At 41.1% G+C, this 11,563-nt stretch overlaps 1 protein-coding gene across 1 annotated transcript in view; it reads left to right on the top strand.

The window, feature by feature from the left end:
* Nucleotides 1–108: 108 nt before the first annotated feature.
* LOC125892146 (inactive dipeptidyl peptidase 10) overlaps nucleotides 109–11,563 on the top strand; it is a 37,811-nt gene continuing 26,356 nt past the window's right edge. The window contains exons 1-4 of the mRNA XM_049581938.1: nucleotides 109–305; nucleotides 1,707–2,031; nucleotides 8,960–9,074; nucleotides 11,318–11,413. Coding sequence (XP_049437895.1) covers nucleotides 1,993–2,031; nucleotides 8,960–9,074; nucleotides 11,318–11,413 — 250 coding nt within the window. The 5' untranslated portion in view covers nucleotides 109–305; nucleotides 1,707–1,992. The remainder of the gene's footprint in view (nucleotides 306–1,706; nucleotides 2,032–8,959; nucleotides 9,075–11,317; nucleotides 11,414–11,563) is intronic.

The raw sequence follows: 11,563 nt of genomic DNA, 5'->3' as shown, positions 1-11,563 counted from the left end.
AAATTGTTAACACAAAAGGACACAAACACACGGAAATATGTAACAAAAACGAATGTTCACTGTCATTTAAAAAAATATAATGTTATCCATCAGCTAACAATCAAATAAACCAATAAATAGAGAATGAAGACAGGAAAAAAAAGAAGAAAAACGTCGGACTTCCGGTTACAACTTTCAAAATAGAATCCATACGAGCAAAGAAACCGTTATTTCTTGGGATTATGTAGGTGGAAAAATAACGACTTGTGTCTGTAAGCCCATTTTATGGACTTTGGCTGCCAGTGACAATATACTGCTGCCGAAAGGTAATGTTCTGCATCTGTAGCACTAAAAGAGCATCAAAACATTCAGATAAATTATCACCATAAAGATATATTTTGACTATCTAACCCTAATGTAGCTAACACCTAACTTAAGAGACTTATCAATGAAGTGTCTTAGCTTTGACCCCAGTCTTTCTGTTTTGAAAATATCTATTATAATTTGAACACCACTTTGTTCCTCTTTGGGGATAATATATTTATTAATGGACAATACATGCATTGATGGGTTACTGAATGGGCCAACCGGCCACAGGCCCAAGTGCCCAAGGTTTCAGGTTCCCCCTGGCCTTTACCTGAAAAATGTCACTGTAATTAACATGTAATGACCAGGAAAAGACTCAAAATAACTACAAACAGATGCAAAGGAACTCCAAAAACAGGCAAAACAACCACAAAGAGACACAATATGACCATAAAGAGATGCAAAGAACTACAAAGGGACACAAAATGACTACCAAAACAGTCAAAACAACCACAGCGAGACAAAATATATCATCAAACCGATGCAAAGGAACTGCAAAGAGACTAAAAATAACTGCAAAACAGCCACGGCGACATAGTACGACCACAAAGACATGCAAAGGAATCGCAAAGGGACAAAAAATAAATATAAAAACTGGCTAAACAACCTCAAAGAAACAAAATATGACAACAAATAGATGCAAAGGAACTGCAAAGAGACTAAACAAACTGCAAAACAACCACAGAAACACAGTATGACCATACAGAGATGCAAAAGCACTGCAGACACAAATTAACTACAAAAAAGGCAAAACAACCAAAAAGAGACTTAACATGACTACAAAAAGATACAATGAACTGCAAAGAGTCACAAAAAAACACAAAAACAGGCAAAAACAACCACAAAGACATATGACATGACCACAATGATACGCAAAGGAACTACAGAGACACAAAACTACTGCAAAAACAGATAAAACAACCAAAAGAGACACAAAATGACCAAAAAAAGACACAATTACACAGAAAGACGCACATAGTAACAACAAAGAAATGCAAAATTATCCGCAAACACAAAACAACATCACATCACAACAACCTTGCTACTATGGAAGAGAGGTGGTGGGGCCTTTTTTGTATCTGTGCCCAGGGGCCCACTGGCTCATAATCCGCCCATGGATATGTGGTGTTTTAAAATGTATCCTACCCAGCATGTCTCTTCAGGTATAAAGACACTGCAGCATTGCTCCTGTATAATGCACTGGGGTGTATTATTGCATACACTATTAGCTGATGACTTTATAATTACTATATTAATGGAATTCAATAATAACACTGAAATATAAGCACTTGTGGATGGAATTTGCTGTCAGTCTCTCAAATTTTGTTTGTTTTTAATTGCTCCATTTTGATTATCTCCAGGATTGCTGAACCAGCTGAAGTCGCCTGGAATAGCCATGCACCCAACCTCCTGTCATGATTAATTTCTGAGCCAATCAATAGCCTAAGAAGATTGGAAATAGGCGAATGAGTGAGCGAGAGTCACCCGTGCAGAGCGAGGGAGAGAAAGAGAGGGAGAGAGAGCATCAGCCCAGCGAGGACAAACTTGCAAGAAGCAGAGCATGCAGAAAAAGCTCCGCAAGACAACAGTGCAGCCGCTCGGCGGGGTTTGAAGCTACAGAGGCAGCAGAGGTTGTTGCGGATTACAATGATTGCCACAACTCAACAAAACATGACCACTGAGCTGGTATGTGTTGCTTTTTAATTGTTTTTATCCCTACTTAGTTTTCCCTCACATTCAGAGCAGTGAGTGTGTGTGAGTGCATGTGCATGTGCATGTGTGTGTCTCATCTGTGAGTCCTCCGCTGTGCTGTGCAGTGGGGAATTCCTCATGTGTGCCCACAATGCGATGATTATCGATTAGTGCTTAAAGCCATTTCGCCCATTCATACTTTTCCGTCAGTATCAATCTCCTGGACTGCCTTCAGCCTGTGCACTGCGGTGCAGGCGGGTGTTGTAACTCGACGTCCAGTGCTTCTTACTGTTATTGTCCTTCTGTCCCATGCAGACTTTTATAGCATAATATCTGCACCAATAGATTGTATATTCACATAAGAGATTGTCCCAGCAGACAAATGTGCCCCTCAGCCTGTGACAAAGAGGCTCAAACCTCCAGCCTGCACTGTATGATTGATTATCCCTCTGCTGTGTATTGTCATTGAACAAAGACCATGAACCAATATGATCTGTTTCTTTGCTTACACTATTAACACTCCTTACTAATGATTATACATAGTGTAGTTAATGAAATATCCTTATGTAAATTATTATTTGCATTCAGTTGTAACATGCATGTCCACTCCAAAATGACTTCTTTTGGTTTATTTAAAGGAGAGCTCTGCCTACATGTCAGGAGCAGCTTGTGCAACTTCCAGTGCAGTCATGAATGCTTTAATGTAACATCACTGATGCTGATAAATGCTTGCATCAGATTAAACATCACACTTTGATTTCAGTTGGATTTACATGCCTAATATCTATGCATAACTAATATGCAGTGATTGCTTTTTTTTTTTTTTTTTTTTTAAATAAAACTTTCTCATGCTGCATCAGTCCTTGTCCAGAAAATTTACCCTGGCGCATCTGTTACTCCACAGTGTTGTGCAACAACTTAACCTTGCCAAGTCAACTAATTATAAGCTCTAATCAAAGTGTCACTCTCCCTGGCAAAGAGTTTCAATCATGAGATGATTAGTACACAGCTGCTCTGGTGGAGAAAGTGTTTGAGAGATGAGGGGAGCAGTTAAATGATGTCTAATTGGTATGAGCATAGTGATGTTTGACATTAAGCAACGCTCACCTTTAGTTCTTTTACTCCGACTTGGTTGTGAAGTGTCCGTGTGATAATCCTGCAGCATTATTGTCTCCTTGAGAAGGCCACGAACGACTGCGGGGCTTATGGGCAATCCATCACCTGTAAATGTTACAGCATTCATGCCAAAGGCTCCAATCAATGTGCTTTACACTGTAAAGCAATTAATGGGGCAAAGCTGGGTTATGTTGGTGAGAAGATGCAATGATTTAGGGGGGAATGTGGGTTGCTGCTTGTGACGTGTGTTAGTGTGTCATAATATTAGATGATACAGTATGAGCAATGAGCATTGCAGAGTCAACGTAAATGATGTGTGATGCTGTCAAATAAGAAATTCACATCACAATTCCATGCCAAGAAAGCATAAAGCTTTGGTTCTGGTTTAGTTAAGCCCTGGAATTAAGGAAGAAAATAATGGTGATTTAATTTATTTTCCAAAGGCAATTCAACATTCATCCTGAACACTGATTATGTGACAATATGACACAGTGAATTTTGATACAGTAAGTCCACTATTTGCTGATAGAGTATTACCGTGGAGTTTCAGCCCAGTGAAAAATGACATACTCTTTCTCATTTTTCACTGTAACACTATATCATGTCACCCGCAGCTCTCCCACACGTGTTTTCACTGATGCTGCTTGTTTCCTTAAGGCAGGAACTCGGTCACCGTGAGTGGCTGGACATGCAGAGGAAAAGCTCCCTCATACAGGACCCTTTTTGTACAGTCGTTTTCTTATGCGTGACGAGGGAGCATGAAAAGAAGAAGACAGTAGGGCAGCCTTGCAGCACTAGAGGCTAAAGCGGCAGGTCTTTCATTTCACAAAGGCTGTGTGCTGCATTGTCTGGCAGTAGCCCCGAGGGCAAAAAATCCACCCAGATAGTCCCATATGGTGTCTATACCTCCTACTGTTTTTTTTTTTTTTTTTTGAATAAACGCAAAGGGAGGAATGCTGGCGCAGTGTGTAGGAGCACAGAAATTCCTCTGGATGCGATGAAAGAGAGCCTAGATATGAATCAATATTGAGCTATAGTATCCCATTACTACAGCAGACTGGTTACCATTTATTCCAACCACACTAAGTTACAGCCTGCTCTAATGATGGCCTTCATTTTAAATGAGGCAGGGAGAGATATTGACAAGGTAAGACATGGGTTGCTTGCTAATCTACAGCAGCCCCATATGAGCAATTATAATGCATCATTAAAACAAGAACCATATAGGTTATATTGAGGGCTGGATATGTCTGTCAATATATCTTTCTTTTTTATGGTAGTAGTTATTTCATTGATGCGTCTGCCAATGTCATGTTAGTAATAAACACCTCTGCCTGATGTTAAAGGGGGCTTTAGAGGTATGCAAATCCAGAACCAGGATCCCCAAACAGCCTGCACTGGTTCCCTCATTTTTCTGCATGTGATTTATTGTCGGATTCTCCATGCCTCAAAGACACAGAAGATGGAGTTAAGGAGGTCTCCAGAGCCTAATTTATGAATTCTTAGCACCGCCTGGATTCTGCACAACCTAGTTGTGTTGCACAGTGTGCAGATTGAGTAATTGTGTGTAAGTGTGGCTTCCTTTTTTTAGTGTACAAACTCAATCAATACAATTGGAATTGTTTGATTTTGTGTGCAGTGCTGTGAGAAAAAGAAACCAGATAGCTGGAATCCGTTTGTGTGCAGTTTAATAAGTGTGACTCTTAAGTTAAAATGATACAAGAGAGATCAGGATAGGTCCTGGTGCTCCACATGGAGGTGTCATACTCTGCAAGAGTGCTTAACAGAGGGCGTTTTCCTAAAAGTCTGCTTTATGGCTGTATTCCCACTATTAATTGTTTCCCTCTGGACCTTGTACAACTGTACACCTTATCGATTCTCTCATTTGGTTGAGTGAAAATCCCCGAGCTCTGCTGGCAAACAGCAGAGCTCTCTCTTCTCTAATGCAGTTCTGCACGGGTTGCCAAAAAACATCCTCTCAAGGGGATTCCTTCAGGAGAGTTATCCGTAAACATAACAACCTTTGATTTACATACTTGCACCCTTTGGTGTTTGACTGACACCTCATCTGGGCTTCCACTTCAACTCCTGTGGATGGTTTATTCGTGATTTTTGACCAGGCTCAGCAGAAAACCTGATATATTTGCTTGTCCATCCCAGTGCTGACTGACATAAGCCCTGACCGTCACGTAGCCCAGCTCATCACCTGTGCCTGCAGTTTGTGCTGCATTAGATTCCCTCATGCATTGTGATCAGCAACCAGTCTGTACCAGCAGCTTAGCCAGTGTACACTCTGGGGATTCTTCCCAGCGCATCTGTACCTCATTTGCAAGTATGACAAAACTCCTCATTCGCCCAAATGTGGGATTCTCCCGGTCTGTCGGAACAACGATACGACCTTAATTGGAAGTATGGTCTAATGTCTGGGCTCAGGGGAATGATAGGAGCTGTGCATCCCATTAGGAGGATGTTTCAGCTCTCACATTGCACCCAGTAATTAGACCGAGGACTTGGAAATGAAAACACTGTGTGATGGAATCAGTCAAGTGGAGGAATTTAATTTAAATCGTCCCTTTTTACTATGAGATCCTGGAATCATTATGCAGTTCTTTATATGTTTTATGATATGTAACCATGACACTTATTTTTCATGGATTGCAAGTATGCAACATATACCCAGTTTATTAAAGGGATACTCTGCCGATTTTAACCAGCTTTGTATCATAACAGAGTGGGTAGTATGTGTAAATGATTAATATATTACACTGCCCCATCTTGCCAGTGCCCAGATCTCCCTGCTCATCTCTCAGCTCGAATCATGTCATCTGGCAGATTTCACTGGCACCAGGGCTGTTGCTTGAACTGCAGATCGTACTTCCACATTTTGGTATGCCCGCCACCATGGCAATAAAGAGTATAGAGGCAGATTGAGAGGGAGAGCCGCCCATCTCCCTCAAACTCAGACCACAGTGTAAAAGTAGGCGGTGCTGATCAATTATAAACTAAGATTCTGATACTGTTATGCACATTTTTCGTCCTAAAAAATATTTTAGTGCACTGTTTGACTGTAATATGAGAATTTGTGAACATGAAGTGTGTGCCATACCGTTTCTTGTGTTGTAAAAATGGAGGCTGAAAAAAAAAGAGATCACATGGTAAAACCAAGCAGTGTTGATCAAATATAAACCAAAAATATGTTACTGTGTTGCTTATGTCATGCCTAAAATGTTTTCAGAGACATATGTTAGCTTACTGTTTCACAGAATTTGCGATCGTTTGTTACCAGCAGGCCACCATATTGATTCCCTGTGTCAAAACGGACAAGTTTGCATCACTGCTGCGTTCATGTGCTCCTCGGATGGTTCCAGTTTCGGAGTTGTGAAGTCGTTCTTCCGACTTGTTCTTGAGCTTTAAGTCAAAATGTGAAAACAACATGGACACTACAAAGTAAATGTATCATATTTTATTGCTCAGAGCATTTAAACAACACATTGATAACAGTTTGAAGCTTTATATTACAAAGGCAATTTGTCCCAGACTTGTTGCTGTATCAGGACATCCCCTAAAACTACTAAAATATTGCTTTACTCGACTCGTGCTAATAAATCATTTTTCTAACTAATCCAAGTCACCTTACACAGACAGCTAATGGTTACAGCCTAATGCCATATTGTGAATTACACAAATTAGTTTTTACCATCAACCGAACATCTACTTTCATCTGCCATGATTATGATGACAGCTTGGCACCTTGTGTACAAATTTTTTTTGCTGATTTTGCAAGTTGTTGGTCTGACTAAGGGGGCCTTTATCCAGTGGGGAACTCGTTTTTCCAATTAGTCCAACTCCACATGAATGCAGGCTACATCAGTCATTGGTGGGAGCATTTATTGGTCCGGTGTGGCACAGTGCATTCTGGTAGTTGTAGATTTTCTACCTCTTGAGCAAAATGCCACAGCCCTTTTTCTATGGTCATGTAGCACCAATTTCTAAATTATTATTGTTTCTGTATCCACAGCCCTGTTTTATGAAAAGACCATCTTTCCAGCAGGGAAATACATTTTTAAGTTCAGAGAGATTCAGTTCTCAATTTTTCAAATGTATAATAGTTTAGACAAACAGAAAGTGCTGAAGATGCAGTATGCTTTAGTATTGACTGTATTCTCCCAACGCCTTCATGGACTGCTGTAGGTTTGTTTATCTGATGGAAATATAATGGTGGTTCACTCGGAGATTGTGTGCCGAGAGGGCAGGAGAATGAGACAAAACAGAGTGTTAGAGAGGCCAGTAGATACACAGCATTGGACATCAATCACACAACTCTGGCCTGCACTGAGAGTTCAAGCCTTACTCAGAGGTTCTCCCTGCAGGTGCAACTGGTAGTGGTTTTAATTTGAACATGCTATGATACTGCGAGCCAGGGAGATCTATTAAAGATGAGACCTTGGCAGGAGTTCTGTGCTGGCAACCAGTTGAGATAGAGCAGACCTCGTGTGTCTTCCATTCATCTTGGGTATAAAGTGAACCTGCTTTTTTTAATAAGAGGTGAGAACCTCTATAAAAAATTCTTAAAAGTCATAAAAAATGTGTATGGAGGATTTTTATCTTAGCGAAATAAGTGGTGCACGGAGGCGTAAAGAAAATTGAGAAACCTCTCTGCTTCTGGTTCAACTGCATTGACCTTTACTCTTCAGTTCCTGCAGAATATTTCATTCCTCTGAAATGGGTTTTTAAGACATTTTGACTCCAGTTATGTAAGTGCAGTTTTCAGCACTTTCACACGCTATCTGCCAGCAGCTTTACTGTAAGTCAGATGGTCAAGGGAGATAAAGAATTGTATGTTTTTGGAGAGGAAGTGCTAGGTGTGACCAATAGAAGAGATTCAGGGACAGCTGGTGTCACCCAGGGAGCACAGAGGAGCAGCAATCTGTTGACCTGCGAGCCAAGATACCCTCCTTCCGCTGCCCACCTCCCTACGTCCTGGAGGAAGGTGATCGGGACAGGCCAGGCTCTGAGGGTTAAGCCAAAGGGGCGTGCAGCCATAATGAAGGCTGAATTTTATAGCTGCTCTGTGATTGAACTCTCTCGCACTCCAGCGGCCATGTGGCTCCAGCAGTGCCAACCACTCATTATGAGGGAGTGGAACGCAGCTTGGGAACGGCATGCAATTGTGTTTAATTGTAAGTGATACTGATGCTGGCTCATTCCATCAGTTCCCCCTGATCGCATACAGAGGATACACAAGGACTTAAAGAAAGTTGAAGTTTTGCTCTCTTGGTAACTGAGGCTTTATCTAGAATTTATTGTGTACTTATACAGTCCCATCCACTTCTTATTTTTATTACCTCATTAACAACTTCATCCAGTGCTGTTAAATAAATCCAGATCCGCCAAAGCAGGTAACAGCTTTTTCTATAAAAAGCACTCTGTCATTTCAGGTACATTTCATTATCCCATCACCCATCCCTCCTGTTTTTTAGCAAAAGCACATGGCCCATCAGTCATGTAACAGGTGAAATGAGGCGATGATAAAGAAAAATTATGGTGCGGCCAAAACTGCTGCCGCAATTAAAGTCTGATCTCGCAACAATTTTACGCAGTTCTCATACGGAAAATTAGAGTAATTCAGCGAGGTCTGTTTGATGCTGAAGACTGGTCCCAATCCCCCCCGAGGCTCACTGTACTGATGTGCCTGTCGGGGGGGGGAATTTCTGTGAGAGCGTAGAAATGAGGCAGCACTAATGTCCTCCTCCTCCTCAGCTGTGCTCGCATTCATCACTGTATTTGTGTGTTCTTTTCATATCAGGACCTGGGGAGTTCAGACGGTCCCCCACGGAACTGGAAGGGCATAGGGATTGCCATGGTGGTGATCCTGGCTGTTATGTCTCTGGTCATTCTCTCCGTCATCCTCCTCACGCCTGGTAAGAAGAGTTGTTTGGGAGTAAAAGCAACCAAGCTGAGAGGAGTTGTGATGTGGGGACATGGGACATTTTGTGAAATAGTCTCCCTTTCTGGTGGAGAGTGAAATGAGAAGATCGCCACCACTCTCATGTCTGTAGGTTCTAAATGAAGCCATCAGTCAGTCAGGTTATCTTAGCATGAAGGCTGGAAACAGGGGAAATGGCTCCCTTGGCTCTGTCCAAAGATAACAAAATCCTTCTACCCACACCTCTAAAGCTCAGTAATTAACACGTCATATCTTGTTCTAACTGTATTAAAACCACAGTGTAAAAACTACAATTCACCATTTTTTATAGGGATTAAACAAAAAATGTAACCAAGTGGGAAACCTCAGGGTTTGAAAAATGAAGCCAACAGTGAAGTGCTATAAATTACACCTCCTCAAATGGCCACTGGAGGCTAGCTCTAGAAGCCAGTCAATCCTAATAGACCACCTCCAGTTGACCACCAGCCTCATTTGATGTTGATATATGTTTGAATTTAGGTTGTGACATTGGGTGACCAAAATGTTTAAAATTTAATGTCAGGACAACTTCTAATGCCAGTGTCAGTTTGATGTAGATACTGACAGCACATGCCATTTTATATTTTGTTGGTTTTAAGTTATGCTGCAAAGTAACTAAAATCCAATGTCCTCCAAACATCCCATGCCAATGTCATCTTGACGTAGAATGGAAACATTTAGTTGTAAGATATGGAGAACAAATCCCAAATACTAACGTCATTAGACACTTAAAATATTGTCAACCCAACTGTTGTGTCAACCAAAATTTAACGTCTGTCTGACGTCAGAGTCCAACTTCTCTCTGACAACATATTGACATCTGGTGCCAGCTGGGCCATGTTAAAATGCCCAAATTTACAGTAGAAATAAATGTGTTTCCAGCCTGGTACGAAACGGTTTTGGTCTCTATAGCTAATTTTCCAAATAATGACAACTCTGCAGGGACAGAATTTTTATAACTCACCTGTTTACATTTTATTGAGGCTTAAAGTTAGACGTAATTAAGGGCGTGGCCTTGTCGAGTGACAGGCTGCCTGCACGACATCACCACAGTTTATGAGTCAGATCCATCCCTCGTTCTCCACACCTCCAATCTCTTGTCCAAATTTGGTCTCTGTTTGTGAAAAAATCCAAGATGGCGACGGCCATAATGCCAAAGTTGAGGCTTCAAAACGGGAGTCCACAGGCCAATGTGTGACGTCACCATAGCTACGTCTATTGATACACATAACATACGTGGATGTAATGTGTTAATTAGTGAGCTTTAGAGGTAGATAAATGTTGTTATTGGTGGACAGACCCAGGCTAGCTGTTTCTATCTGCTTCCTGTCTTTATGCTAAGCTAACTAGCTAGCTACTGTTACTGGATGAAACATATTCATTAGTGAGCTTTAGAGATGCTGATAGGTGTGTTTTGTTACTGTTAGACAGAGTCAGGCTAGCTGTTTATATCTGCTTCCTGTCTTTATGCTAAGCTAACTAGCTAGCTACTGTTACTGGATGAAACATATTCATTAGTGAGCTTTAGAGATGCTGATAGGTGTGTTTTGTTACTGTTAGACAGAGTCAGGCTAGCTGTTTATATCTGCTTTGTGTCTTTATGCTAAGCTAACTAGCTACAGTACATGGATAAAACGTGTTAATTGGTGAGCTTTAAAGATGCTGGCAGCGTGTTCTGTTACTGCTGGACAGAGCCAGGCTAGCTGTTTCTATCTGCTTTGTGTCTTTATGCTAAGCTAAGCTAACCAGCTGCAGCACATGGATTTAACATGTTAATTACTGAGCTTTAGAGATGCTGGTCAGTGTATTTTGTTATTGTTGGACACAGACAGGCAAGTCGTTTCTATCAGCTTCCTGTCTTTATGCTAAGCTAAGCTAACCAGTTACTGGCTGTAGCCTTATATTCAATGCACAGCTATGAGAATGTCTTCTAACTCTCTGCCAAAAAGCAAATAGGCATTTTTCCCCAAATGTTGATCTTCTGCTTTGAAGGGAGGAGTAATGTGGACAAGCATTTAAAAAATGTTGCAAATATTGCAAACATATTAACAGTGACATTAAAAATGCAAAAAAAAAAAAAAAAAGAATCTAAGTTCAAAGCAGAAATATAGGCCAGACTCCAACGTACTCAGACTTTGCTTTAGTGTAAACATGACACACTTTCTGAGCTAATTAATTCTTGTCTCTTTGCATCTGAAGATGAATCTCACTTGTTACTCCGTTCCCATCTCACCATGGAGGATTTGGAGAGTGATGAGTTCAAAGTTCATGACCCCTGTGTGGCGTGGTTGAACGGTAAGGACCCCTGTTTTGACTCACAAATTACTCCTGACTCACTAAGTGCTCACTGCACTTTAAATCCACTTTGATGATCTCACCTGAGGCTGAGCCACTGATTTTGAGACCTATCAGCCATCACTGCCTCTGTGGATTTAAGTCATCACT

This window comes from Epinephelus fuscoguttatus, linkage group LG7 (assembly GCF_011397635.1).
Source record: "Epinephelus fuscoguttatus linkage group LG7, E.fuscoguttatus.final_Chr_v1".
NCBI lineage: Eukaryota > Metazoa > Chordata > Actinopteri > Perciformes > Serranidae > Epinephelus > Epinephelus fuscoguttatus.
Note: the sequence above shows the minus strand (reverse complement) of the source record. Positions and strands in the feature narration are given on the sequence as shown.